The sequence below is a fragment of the Anastrepha ludens genome, chromosome 4 (assembly GCF_028408465.1).
Source record: "Anastrepha ludens isolate Willacy chromosome 4, idAnaLude1.1, whole genome shotgun sequence".
NCBI classification, from domain to species: Eukaryota; Metazoa; Arthropoda; class Insecta; order Diptera; family Tephritidae; genus Anastrepha; species Anastrepha ludens.
This window is the reverse complement of record NC_071500.1, coordinates 76363732-76390691: the sequence shown is the minus strand read 5'-3', so window position 1 is coordinate 76390691 and position 26960 is coordinate 76363732. Positions and strand designations below refer to the sequence as shown.

General features: G+C 32.5%; 1 protein-coding gene across 1 annotated transcript in view; it reads right to left on the bottom strand.

The window, feature by feature from the left end:
* Positions 1-1351: 1351 nt before the first annotated feature.
* LOC128859874 (RNA-binding protein Musashi homolog Rbp6) overlaps positions 1352-26960 on the bottom strand; it is an 84813-nt gene continuing 59204 nt past the window's right edge. The window contains exons 6-7 of the mRNA XM_054096999.1: positions 17762-17991; positions 1352-14238 (exon numbers count right to left, since the gene is read on the bottom strand). Coding sequence (XP_053952974.1) covers positions 14197-14238; positions 17762-17991 — 272 coding nt within the window. The 3' untranslated portion in view covers positions 1352-14196. The remainder of the gene's footprint in view (positions 14239-17761; positions 17992-26960) is intronic.

Sequence of the window (26960 nt, the reverse complement as noted above, 5' to 3'; positions counted from 1 at the left end):
TAATAATAAATTCATATCTCATTGGTTTTCTTCGAATTTGGATGCTCCCATTTTAGTTTTGTATTCTTTCATTTTTGCCACCATTCAAAGTTTCTTTGTTAAAGAAAAATCGCAAGCGATTCAATTCTCCACTGAGAAGGAAATCTGTGAACTCCCAATCTTCGTCGTTTCACGCTGCCTCGCTGTCCAGAAACGTTTTGTCGCATCTTTATTTCTTTGAGCAATTCTCGTATGAGAACTCGCAGATGTTGGATTCACATTATCTGAATATTTTAAGTGTGTTAAAATTTCATTTTATTCAGATCAAATCATCTAAAACCTTTTCAGGGAATGTAAATGAAATAAACTTGTAAAATGGTTTCCAATCTAATTAATTTTAGTGGTTTTCTCTTCTTCTTAATTGGCGCGATAACCGCTTACGCGATTTTGGCCGAGTTTAACAAAACGCGCCTGTCGTTTCTTTCTCGTGCTAACCGGCGCCAATTACACACACCAAGTGAAGCCAAGTCCTTCTCCACCTGATCTTTCCAACGCAGAGGAGGCCTTCATCTTCCTCTACTACCACCAGCAGGTACCGCATCGAATACTTTCAAAGCCGGGGAGAGGACTTTACTGCTCAGTTGCCTACTTAGTCCAAAGTAGCACTTGTTGGCAAGTTCACCACCAGACCCATTCGCTTTGCCTCTTTATCCAGTTTGGAGAAGGCAGAACTAACAGTGCGGTTGTTAAGGCCGATGATGTCAATATCATTGGGGATTTCAAATTCAGACATCGCTGCATACAGATAACTCCTCTTCGTACTGTCGAATGCAGCTTTGAAATCGACGAAAAGATGGTGTATGTCGATTCTCCTTTCGTGGGTCTTTTCCGAGATTTGGCGTATTGGTCGAGGGTAGACTTTCCAGGTCTAAAACCACACTGATAAGGTCCAATCAGTTGGTTGACGGTGGGCTTCAGCCTTTCACACACTACGCTCGCTAAAACCTTATAGGCGATATTTAGAATACTAATCCCGCGGTAATTGGCACAGATTGCAGGATCCCCCTTCTTATGGATTGGGCAGAGCACACTTAAATTCCAATCGGCAGGCATGCTTTCATCCGACCATGTTTTAGAACCATAGACCATAGAAGCTGATGCATGCACCTTACCAGCTCCTCGCCGCCATGTTTGAATAGCTCAGCCGGCAGTCCAACGGCGCCTGCGGCTTTGTTGTTCTTTAGCCGCGTTATCGCTATTCTCACCTCGCCATGGTCGGGCAGCGGAACGTCAATTCCGTCGTCGTCGAGTGATTTTGTACTTACGTAAATATTGAAATCTATTCTTGGCAAATAAACAATTGTTTGTCAAATGTATTTCCTTTGAACAATGTTCATGGTTTTATTATGGTATTTTTTATAGATTCATGTATTAATTCAATCATTCATTTATATATATACTTCATAGAATTGTTAATTGCTTATATATAGAGTTCTCTTTTAACTTTAATTTCGATTTTTTGTGTATTTCAGTTATATATATTTTTCTTTAAAATCATCACCATGCAATAATAGTTATTATAATATTACTTTTCCTTACATTATGCTCTCAATTCTCTCTTAACTTGCTTTCTATTTTTATATGTGCTGTTAATACGCTGTTAATACACATTTACCGTTTATAACTCAAATTATTTGGAGTTAGTTTCACTTAACCTCATACTCTTGCGACGTACCTACAAACTTTTGCATCAATCTTTTTTTCGAACTCAGATGCTTTGCCTTCTTCGTATGTATTGCTTTAGTAAAGTGCGTACGACATTTGCCTTCGAACCATCTATCCAATTCTCTATACAAGTATCAATGTCAATTTTCGTATTTATCCTTAATTTGTTTTACTGAAATTTGTGGTGTTTCGGTTGCAATCTTGTCAAAATAATTATAATCTTGTACGAAAATGAAAAAAATATGAATTCCACATTTCAATGAATTGTTGTAGTTTTATTTGGCTACATGTTACAATACAATATTTTTTGATTTCATAAAATTTATTCAAATTAAAATACTTACATACATGTGTTCACAGTTGTCGAGGAAACAAACTTGTAGTATATGCAAGTATGTATGTATATGCTTCATAATCTTTCCATGCTTGGTAAATTTATACTAAATATTGTTGTTTACTTAATATTTTACAAATTCGCTTGTTTATATTATTTGCTATTGAACCTTTTTCCGGTAATTTTTTTCTAAATATTCGTTTACCTTCGGATTTTGAATTGATGTTTCAACGAAAATAACCAGTAAGTTTTTAAAGTCATAAATAATTAGCTTCTATTCGCCTGCGTGCGTTTTTGCATTTTGTAGGTTCCGTCAAGAAGTGGAATTTTCCCCGATTGGGTATTTTTCTTTTTATTTTAATTTTAGTAGCAATAATAATTTTTTTGACAAAATTAACAGCAAACGTTTCCTTGTATAGTTGTTGTATCTGTAGTTCAGAGTTAACAATACAATTATCATTATAGATATATTTACATAATTAAAAGTATTCATAATTGTAATTAAATAGTATTTTGCTATGTTGTTGCGAATTTTGCTCTCATTAAAATTTCCATAGGCTTCTTTTCAAAAGTTTGTTTTGAACTAGTATCTGAACTAGTTTCTTTTATCTTCAATGCCACCAGTTTACATAATATTGCTCATATGTATGCACATATGTATGTAGTATGCATGAGAATGAATACGCAAAATTAAAAATTATTATTGATTTTAAATACATTTTGACGTTGACAAACAACGCAAATTTTCATATTCAGTTTATTTGTTTTAGGAATTTGTGCAACAATTGTTTCTTATGTATGTGTTCGAGTACTGTTTAGTGAAATAATACGTGAACTAAGTACGATCATAATACCAGTAGTTAAGTGCGGCGCAGTGCAAAAATATGGACACTGGTTAAATATGATGAACTATTCATGCCACTTATCTAAGAAAGGAATTAACTCGTGGCAGTCGAATCATCAGCAGATGATTCTGATATTCCCGTAACGTGTTTGGATGCTCTCATAGGATCTAAACGCATATAAATGTGCAATCTTTAATCATTGCCCTTTTTTATATGGCGTCGAAGAAAATTCAAAAATAAACTAAGTAATTTAGTTCACAACAATGTCAATCTCATTACGAGTGCTTCAACTCGAAACCGGTTCTAGGTGTCAATATGCCAAAAAAGTGTTGCCGTATAGTTTCCATGTAATATCCATTTAATGTGCGTAAATTACCGAAATTTGAAGTAATTGGATTAGTTTAGGTTGTTTGGAAAAATTTAATCCAGATTGTTTTCTGCTTACAGTCATTCACAAAATCGGTAGAATCAACAGATCTCAATGAAACGCCACAGTGGCATACATACATACTAATATCTTATTTTCGATTACTTCTAATCAGTATTACCGTTTTGCACCGTTTGAGAGCTAATCACCTTGGCCTAACCTTTTTAGAAACTTTGTTTAAAATGTATGTGACTTTTGCTAGTTTTGATTTTTAAATGCTATATTTATAGTATATAACACTTTCGAACGCCTTTATGTTGTTCCACAAAAAGAAGGAATTGCAGTTCTATGCCGCCTCTGCACGGTGAATGGTTTTTATGAGTAGCGCTTTGAGGGTAGAAATATAATCGCAGCTAAGCCAATACTTGCTGAGAGGCGATCGTCATTAGAAAGCACTTTCTTTAATTTGTTGTCTTATGCCCAAACTTGGTTTCGAACCTGTGTACTACCTAAGGGTACTCAAGTACAAATCATTCCTCTACAGCGGCCGTCAAAAAGAAGACTTGCCCTTGTAGTAAAGAATACTATTTATATGAGGAATCCGAATTTGCGTGAATACAAATTTGTAAGGAGTATGCAAAGTAAAACGTTTTTCAATTGGCGCGGGTCGATTTTGGCGCCCTGTGGGAGCCATTTGGATTTGGTGACATCTGTCAAATCTTTTGTTTATTATTTAGTTGTTTATGCCAAATCATCATGGCAAGTTATACGATTGAACAGCACGTTCAAATGAAATTTATTATCAAAATGAGTGTTTCCAATTTCTTATGGCCCATATTGATCCATATGGACCTAGACTACATATGGTTCCAGCAGGACGGCGCTACGTGCCACACAGCAAACGCCATTTTATTCCATTTCAACATCTACCCGCCCTTATTGGAAAACCCTTTATAATTAATAACTACATACACTATGCAGTTTTAAACACGAAAATTACTCTAAATGGGTTGTCTTGGCATTTATTATAATTATAGATCGGATTCTTATGCAAGTGCATATTTTGTTTAACATCACATGAAGTTCGCACCTAGGTAGAAACTCATCATAATAAAATATTCAATTTGCATAAAAATCCGATCTCTAATTATAATAATTGTCATAAATTTCGTTTTTGAAACTTTTTAATTGAATTAAATTTCAAATAATGAGATTGTATATATATTTTCAACCCCTGTAGCTTATTGAGGTCATGTAAAAACTTGCTGTTGAACGAGGGTGTGATAGTAAAATTTTAATTGTTTGCTTATAATTCGCGAAGACGTTATGTGTATATGAGATTTAAAATTTGGAAAGTGACGCTATTTTTACACCGTGATCATTTTTTTGTTACTTATTCAAAAATTTCAGTGGTTTCAGACTGATGATGATGCATTTATGGGACGTATTCAATAAAATGTGGTCTATTTTGAACTGCTGCACGAATAGTGGATATAAAATTAAAAAGTAAACAAATTTAATTTCAACTAAATTTTTGGATTTTGCGTATATTTCATACATATCTATATATGGAGCTATTCGAACCTTTTATTTTGGGCTAGCTCTTCTGGTTTATTCCAAACATTTTCAAAGTTTTTAGTTACTGCTGTACATTTTCATCTGAAAATGATGTTTATGTTTTTATTTTCATTGGTTTTAGTTTATATAAGAAATTGATTTATTTTCCTTTTTATCAATAGACTTAATCTTTAGAATAGTTATAACTGTATTGATAATAATAATAATAATAATAGTAATATAATAATAATAGTAATAATAATAATAATGCTAATAATAATGACTCTCTGATCTTCTAATCATCATTATTAGCTGCAGTTAGAAATCTGCTTCGTATCAACAAAAATGGTTCTTCTTAATTTATGCGTTACTCATGTGAAGTGGGTACTCGTATTCAAGGACAATGCTGTCTTGCATATACATACGTACACCGACTTGACATTCTGATTCAACAATGTATGTATTTATGAAATTATTAGCAAGTCATATTCTTATATACCATTATTTTGGGTGTTTGTAAATACATTATTTACCTATCATATATTTTCCACTTACCTAGTATGTTGTTTTTCCTTTAAAGTTTTTTCTCTGCTTATTAATTATTTTCATATTTTTTTACATTGATTTTATGTATATATATTTTGTATATATATAGTATAGTGTAAAATATATTTATATATATATATATATATATATAAGATATTGTCAATATAGTGAAGGTGTTTGTTAGGAATTCCATCGCAGAAGGACGCGCAAAGAATTCGATATAGCAAAATCGAGTATGTGCATGTGTTCCTAGTATGTATGTATCTAAGAAATTAAAGTTTGTATGTCTATGCTAATTTGTATATCCTCATTATATTATACAAATTGTCGTTGCTCATTGGTTAATAAATGAAATCATTGTTTCTAGTTTAAACAGTCTGTGTGAGATGTGATTTGGAAATCGCTTTAAAAAAGTAATAAATATAGTGAAGAAGTGGTATGGTTTTAAAGGAAAATAGTTCTTTAAGGTTGCGAATTTATATACATACATAGATACTTCTGCACTTTGTGTGTCTGAAAGAAAGTGATATTTTTCTAAGCAGCGAAAAGAGTATGCAAATAATTGCCATGAAAGCAAGCTCAAGGTCTAAATAGAAAACCAAATCAATTAATTTCTTCTGAAAGTACCTAAGTACCTGTGAAATACCAATAAGCTTACAAATATCTATTTATTTGGTTTTTGATTTATCAATTTTAAGTGTTGGCTTGTATGACGAATCAAGTATGATTTCCTTGTGAACGAAATTTCTTCGGAATTCTTTGCATTTCCATATGCGCTTTTCATTAAAAAAAATTGCATACTTAATAAATTTGTACCTACAAATGTATGTGTTTACTTAATATAATAAAATACAATAAATAATGAAGTTTTAAAGTTTTTCTTCCATCAGTAGGTTTTAGAAAACGGAGAAATGATATGTGTGTATGTTTATTTTAAGTTTTTTTATAACTTTGTTCTCATATACGATTTTACGTTCTTGAGTAAAAAAGTGTATTATTTAATTGCTAGAATTTTTTCATTTATTTTATTTTCTAAGTATTTTTTCATTTTTAAAATTGTCATCTCGTGTATCCGGCATTTGGTTGCCTTTGCGTATTCATACAGCTCTTCCTTAACATTTTACTTGCTGTTTTGGCCTAAATTGACAAAAGTCTGGCAATGCCACGGGGGCGTGTACCAGTAGTGTTATATAAGCTCCCCCGTTTGCATGCCCATTTTCTTCTTTAATTATAAAACTTCAAGTATTTAAAGCTTTTGCGATTTAACGCTTACAAAAATGCGGAGGCGTTGCGCCATTCATATTTCTTTATTACATTTTAAATTTGACCTATTGGAAAAAGAATTTTTAAAATAGAAAAAGGCTATGAAAAAACCTTAAAAACTGAACATAAATTATTATTACATAAATATGTACCTTTTACTGGTTAGTTCCATTTTTGTTACTCTTATTTATTATTTATTATTTTGTTGTTAATTGACTAAAATTGATTTTGTTCTAAAGGACGCGTTTTTCATGTATCGATTCATTTGTCTACTTTTGAAATTTAGTTACTCTTTAGTGCCTTAAAGTAAAAAGTAAAATTGTGGAATAGATAACAGAGAAATAATATACAGATGCATAGTTGCGTGGTACTTCTCTCTGATTCCTTGAAATCAGATTGTGGTAATATTTTGCCTGTAATTGAAATATTTTTAACTACTTTGCGGAACCATATGGCATAAAATATAATATGTAGCACTATTTAAGGCAAAGATGTGTCTAAAGTGGCTCGTAGGGACTCTAATTTTTTAATTTTCCAGGTTGGGCCAGTTTTTGATTTTGTTTAAAGGGAATTTCATTTAATTTTAGCAAACAAAATTTTGATTTCCAGTTACATATACTAAAATTTGTTTTGTAGCTTGACCGTTTTCCTTACAAAGTATATACTCACATACATATACACATATGTATCTTCCACCCATAGAAAAGAGAAATAGAGAAATGTGATTACTAAAGAGAAATACTCAGTAAGGATTAACATCAAGTAAGAAAAAAATATTTTATGTCTCAAAACTAAATTAACAAGACATACATACTTTTACATAAACTTAAATTCGCATAAATTATTGATTAATTAATGAATTAAGTAATTCAACATCGACAAATGTTATAGTTATATCGACATTTCATTCCAAACATGAATATATAGAACTGAACATGCACCGGAAAACTCAGGGCCTTATTGCTAACGACGAACCACCTGTGCCTAGAATCGGGTCTTTTCGCATCCTAAGAATCACGCGTAATGAAAACTTTACAATGTGATTTGACAAGTTAGCATCTAATTGGAGTATCGTAGCATGCATATCAAAATTCGAACGGAGGAGAAAAATAAACTCATATTAATTGTTTTAATTTTCATTAAATTTTGCTAATTTTGAGAAACTATCATTGAAAACAAATTAAAGTGTATTGTTTTCAGGCAAATCTAAATAATTTGTTGTTTAAATTTTAGTTAATAGTATTTTCGACATACTTCCAAGTTTGTCTCTTATTTATAGTACCTCGTATATATAAATTGATCCCTTTGTTAAAAATTGTTAATTTTCTGTGTGATTTTTTAATTTTTTCGCTTGAACCACTATTGTAATTATAGCATCGGGGTAGAATGCTCCATTGGCTTTTAGAAAGAAAAATATGACTTGCATGCAGTTTAAAGATGTTTGAAGATAACTCTTCTGTTAGTATTTTCTAAACAGTCAGTTTTTGCCAGGGTATTGGTATGCTTATTATGGTACCACTCTTAAAGATAATAATTTTTGGTTTGTAAGTTCTTCTTTATGTTAATACTTTTATGTATAATATTTTTTATATTTTTTGGTTTAGCTTAGTATTCATAGATAAATATTTGTTTTATATGTATATTTTGTATATAACATTAGACTATACTTGATTTTGTTTTATTGTTTAGTTTTTACCAATACATAATTTTTTCACAATATTATATATATATTTCTTGTTGTTGTTTGTAATTATTGCTTTTAGAACATTTCTTAAAAATATATATTTATTTGTTTATACTCGTAATATATGTATGTATGCATGATTTTTTATGATTTTTTTTTTTTGTCTTTTACACTTGTCTTAGGGCGTCTCCACTTTGGGAACTGCCTGGGTTCCCCGCATTGCATTCTATTCTGCAGTAAGTTATGTCATTTACATACACATGAAATTATGTAGGCATATGTATACTTTTTAATATCTGTATTTTGAGATTTTGTGTTTTTTTTTTAATTTGTTTTTTGTTTTTAGTATTGTGTGTATAAATGTATATTTTAATATTCCTTACTGATTTAGGCCAGCTATAATGGCTTTTTAGCAATAATACAGGGGTACGTATCGAATTGTGTGAATTATGTATGTATGTGTGTATATGTAAATGTGAGTTTACGTATAATTCATGTATACCCTGTGTGGTATGTACGTTTGTATTTATGTAATTATGTAAGTAGCTTTGTGTATATATTCTTGTAAACAATTACAGTTGTAGTGTATGTATATGTGTATGTATATGTGAGTGAGTTTGCAAATAAATCCTTGCTTAATAAATTTTCATTACCTTTAAATAATTACTTATATTGGTTAAGTTTTGTTTTCCTTTTTTGTTGTTTTTTGTTTTTGGTTTTTTGTTTAAAGTAACATCATTGGACAATTGTCAATCAATTAAACATCACACCGTCATCTGACTGACCTTTCAAGCTACCTACAATTACATGGGTGCTAGTAGTTGATCAATCTTTAAGCCACTTTGGCTATTTAGCTAAAAAATGTAACACTCTGTTACTGCTGGCATCTATACATTTAGCTTTCCCTACACTTCACCTAACTAATGTTCGCCGTCCAATTCTAACTAAGTGCAAAGCTTCTTAAGAGACCAGTTACAACTGATAAGTTTGTTTGTAGCTATATTCTTTGGTCTGAGACTTACCCACTTTCATGCATTTGCGTTCGGCGTCATTCAATGCATTTCTCTTATTATAACAATCTCTATAGCTGCTTTGACATTTTGTTTTTACTATACTCGTATCTGCACATGTACTGCCTCAATTTCATCCTATCTAAATGCTACAAATTTTCTTATTTTTCAATTTTCCTTATAAATTGTATATATGTATGTATGTTTCTGTTTAATGTAGTGATATTACCTCTGTTTTGTGTCTTTATAGCTATCTTTCGTGCTTTAAAATCTCTGCACTTTCGTTATGCAATCGGCTTTACTCACTCCTAAGCCCAGCCACAAACCAGGTTGGAGTCCGAGCTAGGCGCAGTTGTTATTTATACACCCCAAAATGTGCATATAAGAATGCCGTCTCCGTGGGTGCGTTTTCACATAATGCATGTATGCATGCATACTTGTAAATCTGTATAATTGCAAGTTTAGTTTATTTTATAATACTTAAACAAACTAATTTTTGTTGCTCTTACGCATATTTTTATTGTGTTATAAATGATTTCTTTTCACCTTAAAACGTGTATTTTTCTAGTTATAACAATATTTTAATTCTCATTTCCAACTTACAATATAAACACAATATTTGTTAGTCAATCCCTTTGATCTTTTCTTCCAAAGACGGGATGATTTGCTTACAGTCGTCGTTTTTGTGTTCAATTTGATTTTATGGCTTTCAGTTTCTACTTTCACTCCTTCTTCCCATAGTATTTTGTATATGCATTAAACATTTTCATTTCTTATTTTAACATTTTCTTTCTCATACATTTGTCTGGGCCTTTACAAATGGCCAAAATGGTTTTATTAAGTTCCTCCAACTTCTTCCCGTACAATCTTAACTTAGCATAATGCTGTTATTTGTTCACTATACATATAAACTTCAATGTAATTTTAAATATTTTTCTGCATTGTATATTTTAGTTATTTTTAATTTTTTTCCTTCTGTTATATAATCCTCATATATGTATGCATGTATAAGTTTATTAATCAATGTGTTTATTCAATATATTTAATTTTTTGTAAGTATGTATGTATGAAGTGCCGTACTATTAAAATTGGTGTTTTAAATTATTACCACTAGGTTTTTTTAAATTTATGTATATTTTCTTGTAGGTAGTATTAAGCAAGTGTTCCACTGTAGTCAGTTTGTTGCTGACGATGCAGTAACCCAACACCAGGTTTTAATTGCATTTTGTTTTTTTTTTGGTCTATGACATTTACGCAGGAAAATGGCGGTTTGTTGGTTGCATTTTTTGCTTTATTTATTTGTTAATTATGGTAGTTATTGTTGCTTTAAAGTGATTTCTTCTGGCCTGTGCCTTGGTGACGTTAATGTGTGTAAATAATTGTTTGCAAAAATTACACTTTAAAATTTGAACGACTGGAAATAATTTGGCAAATATTATAGGACTTACCGATTTCTGTTTTTTTTTTTCAGAGAATAAGAATTTGAAGCTTTGGCGCTGAATGTAGATTAGAAAGATTTAAATAAAAAATTGGAGTAACGTTATCACGATGGGCTGCAAAATTGTATTTGACACAAACATTTTGACTTTGTCAGCCGATTCAGCTGTGTTGGTTCATAATACTTAGTAATATTAAGGAAACATAATAAATATTCAATTTTTTATGTATGCAGACGTAATCTCTAATGGGAATATCTTTACATGTTCAAATCGCATGTGGAACGAATGCCAATTACAGCAATTCCCATGATATAATAAATATGGTATTTTGATTGTCATTTTTCGGTCGCTATATTAACCAACTGACATTTAAACAGATTATGAAACTTTAAGCTATCATACCTTCTCAAAAATTTTGCTACATTGAGTTGTGGAAACTTAGTGTTTGAATAGAGAATAGAAAAAAAATGGGTTGCTTATTTTTCCACATGTTTTTTAAGTAACAACAAGCAAATGCTATGCATAAAGAGATAAATTATGATCCCAAATAGATAGTTCAAATACAGATCGTGGTACATCAACAGTCGCTCTGTACTATTTTGAACTGTTGAGTATTCGGAATATCTATTCCTTACATGTAGCAAAAGGCCAATGATTGTTTAATCATATAACTCTCAGCTGTTGAGTTTAGTAGATTGGAAAACAACGGGCATTTAACCCAAACGCACTCTATATTTTTGCCAAGTGATTGAGAAGTGAGTGACAAAATTCTAAAAGCCGACATTTTGTATGCACTTAAATGGGTCACGATATGCCAAATGTTAACATTTGGAAAAATGTTAGAAATATGTTTTTATTAAAAAAACTTAGGAATGGAACTACTTTATTTCTTTTATCATTGTAATTGGTATTAGATATTTATCCGAACTCTGTGCTCAAAAAATGTAATGGAAGGTATTTTTGAACGCAGGTTTTATTTGACTTTTAAGGACTGCGAAAAATACATATACTTGTATACATATGTACATATGCACGTCATATTCCTGTATCGTGCATGCGCCAATGTAGTTTTATTGATTTTCATTTACGTATTTTGCAAGCCCACAAGTATGCCTCTGTAAGAATGTGTATTTCGGTGTTGATATAGTTAATATTTTTTTCACTGATCGGAGTTTCCGAAGGCAAGCATTCAACATTTAATTCATTTAGTATACATTTTGGACTAATGTCAACGTATTTAGCCTTTACAAATTTAATAGCAATGCATATAAATATGTATGTTTAATATTTCTGCTAACTACATAATTCGAGACTCAAAAAAGTGTATATATTGCACATTATAAAGCCGAATTTATTTGATTGAAAAATATTGATAAATGAGCAACGCAGCATGTTAATAATATAAAATAATAGTTATATTCGAATTCAGTTGAAATCTTCCTTTTCGAGTTTTAATAAGAAATTGCACACGTAAGTATAATATTAAGTGCACTGACTCAGATTCACTCAATTATTCAAATATAAATTCGGTTGTGAATAATAATAATTTCATTCTTTTGTTACTTTCTTCAAACCGTGCTCAACTGTTGTTGCAAGGTTAAGTATTTGTACACTTAATTCCCTTTTTGTTCTTCCCTATTTCTATTACATGAGCAAAAGAGCAACGAAAATTGAGTCTTAACACCGCTCACAATAGCTTTAGTATTCATAATGCCAAATTACTTCAAGAATTGTCAAAATTTACATCACACAATAGCTAAAAAGTTACAAAGTCTTGCAGAAAACTTACAACTTGTGTAATTAGAAATATTTTTTATTTTTTTTTGTAATCAATTTACTTTAATAAAAATTTGGTGAAATGTGAAAAGTTTTTGTAAAACAATTACATACATGAAAGTACAATAAACATGAGCAGACAGAAAAGTCCAATTTCTTTTTTAAGAATCCATCAACTATTTTAATTTTACAACGGGAACCGTTTAAAATAAATAGTTTTTCATACCATTTGCTGAATTGGGATCAAATGATTTTTACAAATAACTATTTGCAAGACAATTATTTTGAAAAACATCTGTAGAAATATTTATTATGGTTAATAATACAAAAAAAAACTATATTTTGAAGCTCATCTACCATTTCAATTATGTTTAACTATATTTTAATAAAATTAAAATATTTAAGCACTCGAAAGACTAACAAATACAACTGAGACATATACATATGTACATGCACATAACCCCACCAATATATTTGGCCATAAAAAGTATATTCACACAGATGGTCATATATGGACGCTATCCAGATTTGAAATGAAAAGCGAATATTTATTAGCGCAGCGAAATATTTGTGCGCATGTCACTATCAGCACTGCCTTTTGTTTACATTTTGTACAAATATTTTATTATTGCTTTTGATTTATCAATCAATGCTTCGGCAAACAATTAATTATGTGATTTACTTTCTCATTAATCAATATAATCAATACTTGTTTAATAATAAATAATCTGAAATTATAATTTGCTACAGTACGGTTTTTGACCTTCACGTTTACTTATACTTCACTCGTTACACATACGACACGTCGCACACAGGGGTGGATGCAGATATGTAAATATGTAGTTGCATATGATGTATTAGTAATACACACACATGGATTTAAAAGGGTAATGTTATTAATTACAACTACACAGTATTCGCTCCAATTCGTTGTTGCTAGTGTTGCTTTGAAAACGGCGACGTCCTGCACTCCAAAGGATATTTAAATATTCCGTTCGTTTGTCGCTTTGTCCAAATGGTCAATTGTGTACCGCTTTATTCGAGACTTGCCATTCTTCATCCGCCTTGCCTTTGTGAATAAGCTTTATGCTTTATTCAGTTTAGGTGTTGCATTTCTTGCCAGTATGAGTAATTGAAATTGCTGTTCCGCTTTCTTGCCATTCCTGTATTTGCTGCTTTGCAGTTTCAAATATATCTTGTAGCTATTTTTAACATAATTAAAATATGCGCTGAGTTTTTGTAACGTGTATATAAATACATAACTGTGTGAATGTACATACATATGTATAATTTCGCACATATGCACGTTTACAATTTGGCTTATGCAAATATGTGAATGTGAATGTGAATGTATGTCTTTGTGTATTTTTTTGTGTTTATGTTGATTTATGTTGGTTTACATTGCGCATATTTATTTATTTACTTTATTTATTATTAAATATTTATTATGTATTATTTATGTATGGTATGTGTATTTGGTGTATTTGGTTATTTTATTTTTGTGTAGATTTTTGGTTACTTTTTCACCTTTTCCTGTATGCCCTAATTCATTATGCGTTTTCTGTTTGTAAAATATTATTTGCTTTAATTTTCAGTTGCGGTTTTATATATATTTTCTTGTTGTTGTTCTCTGTTGTTGCTGGTGTACAATTTGCAATCCATCGCCACAATTTAATGGTATCCATTTGTAAATGCCGCAGGAATTAGTGGCCCCTGTGAATATATGAAAAAAGAAGAACACAGAAAATGCAGAAAGAGATAGTATAGCCGTGCATTAGTGAAGTAGGAAGATACGAAAGAGAGAGAAATGAAAAGAGAGAAGAGGTGAGATCGTAATTAGTTGAGAGGTTTTTCGATGTGTTTCAAACAAGTGCTAGATATTCACAGGTTATGTTTTAAAGCAAATAATTGTACAAACAAATAAATAAATAATTTTTTTTAAATAGGTAAATTATAAAATTCATATGTGAGGAAACTTTTGTTTTAAGAAACAATTACTTTGATGAGCTATATTTGTCTATGCTTGTACAGTACAGACTAATATCAAGTTCTTCATTGTCATGTCATGATTTCGGGTTCGTTTACAATTCAGAGGATGAAATTGCAGCATAACTCTTTGCCTGAACAAATTCTACAATAATTAAAGTTTTTATTTATTGTCTTGTTTTCCACCAGAACTACTGTAAAAGAGAAAAGAGCGCCACTCTGGACTTCCGCTGGTGAAAGAAGACAACGGGCACCTACATCAGATCCTCTTAACCCACATTTGAGAAGTTGATACATTAAATAAACTGTTGAAGCAGCTATTTTCACACTTTTTGAAGGATTCCTTTTAGTTTTTGCTAAAGCTTTTAGGAACATATTGCTAAATTATTTTTTTTTTCGGGTAGACACGTCGGTCATTATCCCGTTCGCGCTGCTTTACAGTAATATTGCCAAAAATATTGTAAAATATATCCGAGGAAAATATATTTGATAATGTATTCAAAGATACTTTGTCGAGATAAGGGTGATAAAAATAATAATAATCGTAGACTGCCGTCTAGGGCAAGCATCTCCTCAATTTTGTTACGTCCATCTTTATGCCATCACACAAATCAGGGGCGCTATATTTTATATATTTATATTTATTATAGTATGCCACCCCTGATCGATGCATTATTGTTTTCTAAAGTATCTTAGGAAGATCGCTAAGCTGTCTGCCAACTAATATTTTTCCTCTTCTTTTATACGGCCAATACGATCGAAATTTTATTATTCCATAAACTGAGTTAACAACGTATGTGGGTTTTTTTCTATGTAAAAATTGAAATACTAATACGCGAAACGTTGATAAACGACTAAACACTATTAAACTTAAGTCCGAAAAATTTATTGGAAAAGTTGCGCTGGGTTTTAAAGTATTTAGTAAATCCGCATTTTCAATTGGGCAAATGATATGCAAATATATATACGTGATTGTTTTATATTTACGTAAGAACTTCTGTTGTTATGCTTTGAAGTTGAATATTGAAAAATAAACTGTAACGTAATATAGTGGTGTTGAAACTGCGATACATGTCAAATAATATCTATCAAATGATACAATCATACTTAAGAGCAAATTAAAGCTAGCAATCTAATGAAAGTTTGCATTGTTTAAAAATTGTTTGGTGCGATATTTGAAGATACAGAATTAAGAATTTAACAATATGGAAAAAATACTAATTGTGAATTATTTCAGTGACTTTTGAAACGAGTAGACATTTTTGTTAAGTGTTTAAGAAAATAAATAATAAACACCAAGACGTTGGGAAAAATGTTGGGTTTGCGAAATCTATTGTATACTTTTGCCTCAGCTTCAGCGATCGCCTACCTTGTGCAACTGCTTATTTTTTCTGTCTATGTTTTGTTGTTTAATCAGTCTTTTTCATTTTATATGTTAGCCATCGCAAAGTTCAACGAATATATCTGTGCAAAGCAAAAAAGAAATAGAGAGAAGTAAAGAGAAAGAGAAAGGAATAGATTTTCCATTTAATATTTTCGAAATATTTCGTATGGCTGGCCAACAAAATTAAATATGAAAAATGTAAATATTTTTGAAATAAAAAACTAAATAATTTTAGGTACTCCAATTTGTATTTAATATTGTAAACCATTCATTTAAATGCTGGATATATCATACATATGACTCTAAAATACATACATTTATTTTAAAAGGGGTTGAAGATTTAAAAAGGCCTATAAAGCCAGTGAAGACGGTTTGTACATTTTGGAAGGAAAACAAATTTAATTTGAAATTAAATGTAGAAATTTTCGTTTCAAAGAGTTATTTTTCAAATGGATTTATATTAAATATTGTAATTAAGATGTTAAAACGTAAACATTTCGAATTGACAAAAATGGACCGAAAAGTGGTTGCACAAGCGCGTAGTCCTTCCTTCCTTCCTATACTTATAAATAGAAATGATCTAAGTGCAATTTACAAGTATAATATGTTTTGTGTATGCAAATTCCATTTTGATTAAAAAAGCAATGATGGGTTTGTTTTGACGTTTTTATTAAAATCGATATACAACCCTATCACTGAATCCATCGTAGTGTGATTTTCGAAGGTTATACGAAAAAGGTATCACTGAGTTCGAATGGCTACATCGTAAGTTCGAAATTTGTAGAGTGCCATTATTGATTTAAGTCAAAGAGACATTTCGTAGATTTTTTAAAGTATTTGTTAAGACGTGTTTTGGTTGTCGCAGAAAACTTCCAAAATTAAACTCAGGTGTTGCGGAACCTTTGCGTAAGTTTTTTTTTTATTACAATCAGTTAGCTCAATTATGTGATGTTATGCTGCTTTTTATTTAAAATTTGAACAGTAATGAATTACAATCACAATGATTTTAAAATATTTATTTTAAATTTTATTGAGGTTTATTGTATTGTATTCGCCGTAACATACATAATGGTCTTGCCATATAAATTTATGTTAAGCGTTTTGATGGTGTTTCACGAGTGGAGTGATTAACTAACTATTTACTAAATTGGTATTTGTCCTTTATGCGTTTACAGTTATTGTATAGGAAATTATCTTTCTCTGCTTTAATTATTGTTATTTGTCTTTCGTCTACGTGTATTCTTACACCCGGAAGCCTGTATTTTGCATAGATATCCATTTGCGTACTGCGTTTTCCCGCATCACTCACTTCCAGCTCAATTCATAGAGAGCATAGCAGTGATTGTAATGTGTTCAAAATTTCCTTGGAAACTGCAGAAAATGTTGATTGGCCATCGTCACATCATAATATTTTCTACATCCTGCTGGTTACCGCCTTGCGCAAAAAATTTTGATACCGAAGCTGGCTTATGAATCTCATTCATTAACGACAACCTTGCAACGATTAAGTTATACTCTGTTAGCATTCGATCATTTGATCTGCCTGTTGATCAATTAAGTTTATCAAAACTGCATATTTGAGCAACCAATAATTTTTCCTACAAAGTGACTTCCATTTCTAAAGGATTAAAGGCTTCTCTCAATGTTTTCCGCTGTTTTTCTTCAATTATGTTATCTTTCTTCGTTCAAAATAATTGTAAAATAAAATCAAATATCAAATGTGGTATTTGAGTTTGATAACACCGTTTTTTAGAACTCACGTGGATTCAGTGATGGCAAATTTTTCGTATTCGTAGCAGAGGGTCGTATGCGTAGCTTTTCTACGAGGGACTCAATGATAAGGCTGATTAATTTAGTTTCACCTACCGGACTGTAGTTTAATGGTGCCCGACTCACAGCAATCGGAAATCCAGAAGGCTGTGGGCTGGTAGCCTGTACATAGCCGACGTTATCGGCTGCATTCGAGCTGTACATATCAATGGTAGGCCCAGGGGAGTTGGTCGAAGGAAACCCCTGTCGGGTGGTGGCTGTATGTGGGGATGCGGAAGGCCCAAAGCTATGAGCTGCAGCAGCTGCAGCTTGATAGTTGTTCATCACTGAAAGAATATAACCGATTTTGCAACAAATAAGTCTATGTCTTTTGTATAAGCATACATATCAAGTATAAGGACGAAAAACAATAATTTATCTTCAAATTGCAATACAAAATTGTATAACATTTTAAATGACTTTCCCAATTAGGTCGTTACCTAAGTTCGCCAATTAAAGTATACGTATAAAATTAATGAATACAAGAAAATTGTCACACTGATCAAACTGTAACAGTAACACAAAACTACTTGTTTCGCTTTATTAAACTTTTCAACTATTATTCAATTATTTGCTTACACGGAATTCACCATAAATGTACTATGTTTTTACCGAGGCGTACTTAGACACTGGCAGCTAGTATTCTTCTTCTTTCAAATTAATTTTATTATTGAACAAAATACTTAAATTATTATTTTTTATTGTAATATATTATTATGAAAGCAATCCCCTATTTTCTCTGTAGATGGCTATAGTGCATATCTCGTCAAGTATCGATCAAAGTATTTAAAGTTTATGCTCGTTGTCAGGTGATATTTCACACTAAAAAAATTTGTTTACTATTTTTTTGTTACATTCAGTTCTGAATGGTATTTATGGTGCCGATACTGGTGACAATACTGACTGAATCCATTCAGTCATATTTGGTGTTAAAAAAAAAGTCGATAATGTCGATAAAATCACAGAAATAATCGAAGTTGACCGGTTAAGTAGTTGAAGCACCATAAAACAGTTTTAAGCCATTTGCGCAAAATTTTCTCGAAAATAATGGATTTCTTTGCAGCTGCAAGGAAAATTATTCCCGACTTGCTACTAAATAGGCAACAGCTATTCTTAAAATAAAACTTAACACTATTTCCAATAACATGTACGTAAAATAAGCAAATTTCGTTAAAACTACGTATTTTGTGATTTCGCTGCTGTCCATCTACTACGGGGTGTTAACTCCTCCGTCTGTTAGATTCAAATCGACCTCAGCTCGATCTCTTAATCGATTAATTACTATATCGGTTTGGTTTCGATCTGGTGAATTTGCTAATTATCATGTTGATGCGAAGTATGTATTTGACCACATGATTTTAATAAAAAGAATGAAGGCTGAATGGTAAGGGCCGTGCTTGGATAAATTAAGAATTTATTTCATTCTTTGTTTGTTTTGCAAGTTTGAACATTATTAGGTAGTTTCTTTTTAGAATAATTTCTGTTTGGTCATCCGTGGAACATCATTGAGAATCAAAATGTCTTCCTTCATATTTTGAATGAATGGCATGGAGGACTTTGTTAAGTATTTGGCTTAGTCATTTCGCAGCTCTTGGTTTGCACATATGTACCTATGACAGGTGTCGGTATAAAAAACGATTAGATTTAAAACGATTTACAAACTAGTTTAGCTTTTGGTATTTTAAGAACATAATGAATTACATCAATATTTTGCAGTAGTTTTAACTTGGTGGATGAAAACGGTTTTATTGTTTTTGAAAGTATTTACCATTATGATCAAAAAACTTGTGCATTCGTTTGAACCAATTTTCGAAGCATTTTGCTCAGTGGCCTTTTAAATTGTTAGGCCTCGAACGCGAATATACGCATACCACAAGATGACAATGCAAACTCTTATTAATGATCATTATATTAATGCCCGAGTATGCCTCAATCGCACGGTATGTGACATGACGATCTTACCTTATCATTTTGCGTACATCATCGATATTTTCCATCATAATAACTGATTTTGGGCGACCTTAAGGGCATTATTCGGTGAACGAAGAGCGACCATGAGAAAATTGATTATGCCAGTTTTTTACGGTGCTAAAGGATGATCGCATAACGATTTTGGTTCATCAATGCACAGCTTCAAACACCAAAATGTTCGGAGTGCCTTTATGGTCAAATTTGGCAAACTTTCCGATGGAAACATTAGATGGCGCCTGACAACATTGGGATTACCCAAGGGCAGAAGTATACATAGCAATCCTCGCATTATAATGATTCTGATGATCACATGTTATTCCTTGTATTCTCCGTTGATGATGTATTAATAGATTCAGATTAGATTGTCAGATGATTAAGAGCTTTTCGATAGTCGCGATTGCTACACCAAGCGCCTATAACCAAAAACACTCCAATGACATGTCTCTATCAGAGGACAAGGCAAAGCAAGACAAGCAAGAGGTTATTTATGGAGGTCGTTAGTTGTCTACTTATTGCGGCTCAGTGTTCTAAGGATATACCTATATACAATATGTTAAATCTTGGAAGAGCTCATAGGGAACGTCATGCGATATTTCAAAAGCACCGTTGAAAAGGGTTTAACATAAAATCTGAGTGTAACATAGCATGTATTTGTGGTGTAGATTGGGCTGGGAACATAGACGATCGGCGTAGACTGCTTATACACTAATTTTTCAATCGTGGACTACAAAAAAGTTAAAATCATCATAATGCACAGCGACATCTGAGGTGGTCTATCGCAAGCCTATAATTGGAGGCTTCTGATGAATTTTAGTACCCCATAGGTTTTTTGATCCATACCACTGATGAATTTAGAGTGGCACAACAGTTCGCAAAACCGGCATACGCTTGTTTCTACTAATTATAGTTTATGAAATAATAATGAAGACTACATTGCCCCGTATAGTATCTAATGAGAGTTCGTATCTCATTTCTATCGAGATTTAAAAGCTTACTTGACGCTCCCCCCGATAACTTATTTTATGTGAAATACTGTGTCGAAATTGGTTTATCGAATTCCGTTCTGGAGATTTTTCACTTAACCATCAGCCACGTTCAGGTCGGCCAAGTGATGTCGTTGAAGAGGTTATCAAGGTTTTAATCGAATTGGATCATCATGTAACTTTGCATGACATTGGAGAGAAGTTAAATATAACAAAATTAACCGTTCATGAGCATATAAAGAGTATTGGACTGGTGAAAAAGCTTGATATTTGAGTACCACATGAATTGAAGGAAATTAATTTAACAAACCGAATCAACGCTTGTGATATGCATCTTAAACGCAATGAAGTCGATCCGTTTTTGAAGCGGATTATCACTGGTGATGAAAAATGGATTGTTTACAATAACGCCAATCGAAAACGATCATAGTCCAAGCATCATGAAGCGCCACAAATCACTTCAAAGGCTGATATTCACTAAAAGAAGATTTTGCTGTCTGGCTGGGCTGGAAGGGTGTGGTATATTTTGAGCTGCTTCAGAGGAACCAAACGATTGATTCGGATTTGCGATGATTGATGCGGGCCTCGCAAAATCAGTAATCACCGAAAACTCCATCGAAATTGTTCGTAAATTTATCAAAAATGAACTGAAATCATAGTTGAAATTCATGGAATCGGAGTTGATTATCTCCAAGCATCGATTTATCGTATTTAACTGATCATTTGAGCTTACGACAGGTCTCTGCAGGTTTGATGTTTCATTCCGCACAAGTTAACTGATCACCAAAAATTGCTCAGAATTCAACATTCGAAGCGAGAAAAGACGAGATCTTCCTTTACAACATTGTAACTGTAAGCGTCAAAGTGCCGAATGGAAGGTCTAAGATGAGCAACTACCCAAAAAATCGCGCTTGGAAAATTAAAAATTCAAGTCGATGCTCATCTGTTTTTACGATCCCAAGGGAATTGTCCCCAAGAAGTTCGTGCCAACGGCTCAAACCGTCAATGCGATTTTCTATCTTGGCGTTTTGAAGAGTTTGTTGCATCGCATTCGTCGAATTCGCCCTGAATACCGCGAAGAAGAAAGCTTGCAGGATAATGCACCATCTCATCGGTCCCCTCTTGTGACTGATTTTTTGACTAGAAATCGCATTTTAGCCATCAATCACTAGCCGTATTCGCCTGATATGACTTCCTGTGACTTCTGCCTATTCGGAAAATTGCATTTGGCCATGAAAAGAAAACGTTTTGCGTCCGTAGAGGCCATCCAAATGGCTTGTACCGACATTCTGAAGCACATTCCGGTCAATGACCTGAAACACTCTTTCGAAAAGCTTTTAGATCGCGCGAAACAGTGTATCGAGGCCTGAGGGGACTATTTTGAATAAATAAACTCGAAGTTATCAGAACAAAACTACTGTCGTTTCTCTTTTAGCTCAGTCTTGTTTATTTTGGACTTCACCTTTTAGCATCGATATACTTATAAGTGTGTATAATATGATTTGATGTCGATATCATCCTCGAGTTGTTCCTTTACATTAACTAATAGATAAAATCCATTTTGATAATTTTTTGGTCTGATAAAATAAGTACATATTTGGTGATTTCTTACTTTTAAGTTTTCGCCCAATCTTGATATTATTATAGGTATTTATGGTTTTGAATTTAAACTTACCTGATAATGCCTGAGTGAGTAGGGGTGTATTGTTGTTCGGCGTTAGTTGTCCATTGGTTAAATCCACTATTGGTGCCATATCGAGAAAATGAGGCAAGCATGCGACAGATAAAGACAAGAAAAAAGGGTTGAAAAGAAGATGTGTTAGTTGCGTTGCTCAAACAACTTCGCTACAACTGAGCTATGAATTGCAAAACTAATCCAAAAATTATGTTATTACGAGTATTGAGTATTAGAAAGTTTTAAGTTTTACATACATAAGTACGAGTATGTAAGTAAGTTTACGAGTATAATTAATTACCATAATAACTGCAGAAACTAAGCATTAATAAAAAATTAACCAAGATGTAAGCAAAAACATTACAAGGAAGTATGCGGTTAATTAATAATTAAGGTATTATGATGGATATAGGCAAATAAACGTTGACAAGAGGAAAAATAAACGCTAATACGTAATAAGTATATCTATGCAAAAAAATGCAAATGAGCAACCTTCGTTGATGGGGCACCAACGAGTGGGAATGTAGTTATGTATATTCAACTATCCTTATTTGAAAACAAGAGAACAATCCGTTATACTAACATTAATACTATGGTAAACCAACATTAACTGTTATATGATTAATATTAGGTATTATTAAAGATACATAATTACTCAATTATATTTGTATGTATCTATCCAACTGACATTAAAAATGAGTATGGAAAAAAGTACGAGTTACAAATTAACCTTTTCATTAAAACAATCAAACGACCTCAGTAACTGCAGCACTAAAATAATTGGTAGAAATGTCTCTACCTGATTGCTCAAGAAATTTTTAACGATGCTTCTTAAAGTTGCAACTTGACAATAATCCGTAGTGAGCATTCATTTGTATGTGTGTGGATATACGAGTATGTAAATGCCAGTTGTAATATTTGTCTAAACTTTCTATTATTTCTGCTTACTTCCTGTACCATTCTGCTGTCAATTGTGTCTTTAATGATGGTCTGTTTGACCAATTTTTTAATAACGAGTGTATAAGTATTTGAAAATTTTACGTACTCTTTTATAAACTAAAAATAAAGAGACCATACTCAAAAGAGACTACTACTCCCTATTGGAACTGAGTTTGTTAAGGCGAGGGTTTGATTTAGAAAGAAGTAGATTCGTATATTTTCTACTTGTTATTAATTTAAATAAGGATGATGCTTTTCTTTTAATTTCTTAAAGGTGTTTTATTGTTTTATTCTGGAACCTAATTTGGAATTTTCTGCGATATTTATGCTATTGAGTGTGGTAAAAGTGTACTTTAAATTTAATGCTGCTAATAAAATAAGTATACTTTCATAAAAAAAAAACTATTAGATTTTTGATTGAGGTTTTGCTGCAATAGAGATGAAGTAGTGGAAACAAGATCATTTTTCAGCGCACTTTAAGCTAAGTTGTTGAGGTTCCGTGCCGAGAGCTGCATGACTGGTAGTGCTTAAATGATCGATGCCCAGGCAAGGTCGGTTTTAGCAAGTGCTTTACCGCGGTATGCCGGCTCTGCCGCGGCGTACCATTACCGTCCGTGCATACTCGTGGGACCAAAATTTGAATTATGGAAAATAAAACAAAAACCAATACGGAAACAACAAAAACTGAGAGTGTGCTGGGCACACTCTTGGAAGACGAGCTGCTGGCTTCTAGCCAGCGCCCATTGGTCGGACCCAGCACGTCGAGTGCTCACCCAGGGTTGCTTATAGCGAGGTGGCCCGGGATTACCTCCACGTTACCCTCCTACCCGCAAATTCGAAAGTGGTAAGGAGGTGCTGGCCAATTGGGATGCCATTGAGGGACGACTCTCAGAAATGATCGTCGAAAACCTCATGGAATACCATGGAATACCAGAAAGGGGACTGAATTGGCATCAGATACCTCCTACCGGTTATCGGCATCCCTCTGACAGTTGCTAAAGGGGAACTTCCCAAATTATTTCTCAGGAAAGCGCAGAAAAGCGCTCTATTTCTTCATGTGCTATTTCGAAAACCCTTTGATTCCAATACGATGTACGAAGGACTCAGAAAGTCCTTTGGACTCCTCGCCATTCAATTTCCAAACTCGTAGCTGTGTTCACCGGCCACTGGATTATCGGCACACACGCGGAAAACCCCCATTGCCGAAGCTGTGGGGACCTTTCAGAGAAGGAGACTTCTAGCGAAGTTATAAACAGAATTGACCTGCTCAATGGTCGAAAGGGGTTGACGAAATCGAAACTGGTGTATGGGAATTGGTTTCTTCTGTGCAATAATCGGCTTGAGTCCTTTTAAGAATAGTTTTTCAAAAGCTTTTGATAACGCAGGCAGTAGACATATTGGACGATAGTAGGAAATAACATCTGGAGGTTTAACTGGCTTCAAAATATTCATGTAGAAAACGGTGATTGCGACCATAATATGTAGTCTAAGTCGAGCTGCGCATTTAGCGATCGTATGTAGACGGCAATAAACCACAGCCTTATGAACTGACGTAAAATTTCCAGTTATTTATGTAAGTATGTATGCATCTGTATAGGTATGTATGTTCACATTTGAACCACTTTGTGTGCATTTTAATTGGTTAGTGAAATTTTTAAAAGGCTCTTGTTATAAAGTACTTACAAGATCCAAAATATAATAATATTAACACGTCTCTTACTTTTCTTATAAATGAGGGTTTTACATTGACGTACATATGTATATACATACACATTTATACATACACATTTGTTTACGTAAAGCAAAGCGAATGTACTGTTGTTTTTTGCAAAAATAATAAATGCAGCTTTAGTTCAACATATTTTGAAAACAAATTGAAATTTGGAAGAAAAATATTAAGCCGAACTTTCATATTCGTTATAAAGCATAAGAAATTCTAGTTTGTAGCTCAAATCTTTTGTTTTCAGCAAGTTCAAAGTACAAACAAACAGCCAGAACACTTTATCTAGCTTACTTGAAGCAAGTTTACTTAATAGTTTAAACTATTTTAGTGTTCTGTAGAAGGATGCATCGCAATGTTAAATTTAACGTTATTTTTTTTTTCTGCTTTGACATTCTGTTGTAAACTTATTGTTACTCGTTAGCGCAACAAAATCGGTTCACTACGTTTGCTGAGCATCTCTAGTTCAGTACAAATGCTCACAGAGCGCTTCACTCAATTTACTGCCATCGTCATCGGTTAACTTGGAGAACTATTCGCAACACAAATAAAAAATTCTGAACTTAATTTACTTCTTTGCACTCTCTTCCGTAAAATAACGTTTGCTTACAGAACGCTTTAAAGAAAAAAATCCAGGCTAATGTTCACAGGAACTTGACATGTGTAACAAATTGTGCAAAATGCCTACTATAATGCCTACTAGTCGTTCAATGATGAGGCTCACCTCAGTCGAGGTGGCTTTCTGAGTAAAGAAAATTAACGAATTTGTAACGGTACTAATACACATTCATCAAGTACTGATACATTCGGACATTACTTGTTCAAAAAAGAAGATAATCCAACCGTTACATTAAATCAAGACGGTTTAGAGTGATGCTCAACGATTTTTTCCCAATCGAATACCTTGATGTCAGATGGACAGTTCCAGAGCATGTGACCCTGACATATTCGATTGATTTAAGAAAATGCTGTGTGATAAAACTATCCCCTCGAAAGAATCGACATACTGGACAATATCGTGCGATCCGACTCTACTAAAAACAAGTAGTGGTAGTTTTATAATCAATTTAGTTTTTCAATTCTTACGGCAGCTACGTCTGAGTACAATACTTCTTATGAAATATAGGAATCCATACTTAAAACCCTCAAACGTAAAGAAAGTGTGCTAGTTCCGCTACAAATATAATTATAATAAAGAAAACCCAAATATAAAACACCAAATGCCACGTATTACTTTCTGCCTTATTGTATGATGTAATATTCACATAGAAATCATATTGGCAGTTCTGTTCGAACTTCCGTAAAAAAGTGGTGGTAAATACTTGAAAATGTTGAAGTGAGCATCACTCCTACATATGCATACATATAATTATAATTGGACTACTGTGTACTACACATAACGTATCGGTAACTTTTTAGAGTAGTAGGAGTTCTCTTAGAGTTCGGAGCTGCACTTATACAGTAGTAAAAAAAAAAATAATAATAAAAGGCTTATACGACCTATTTCTCAAATTTCCTGATAAACTAAAACATATGTGCATACGAAAAGCTATTAAATTGCCACATGAATAAACATTTTTAACAAATGCCTAAAATTAGTCCAGTTTCAAAATTTTTGAAGCAATAACCAAGTCATTTATAAATTTGCAATGTGAAATCGTTAAATTTTGAGTATTCATACGTATGCATGACAAAGAAAGTAATGTTCGTAACTTCAAAAAAATGATATTGAACATCGAATAAATATAAGTATATTATGTGAAAAAAGTGTAAAATATTATAAATCCTTTTTCTGTTTTTATAATGGTTTTCCAGTACATCTTTACGTCGAAAGATAAGATAAGATAAGAGAAAAAAATACTCGACAGTTGAGCCTTTATGCCAGTTGTATTTTAAACTGAGTGTCTGGTCGCCTTTTCTGTTATAAAGGGTGGTTAAATTTCAAAAGCTGATGTTGAATGTGAACCA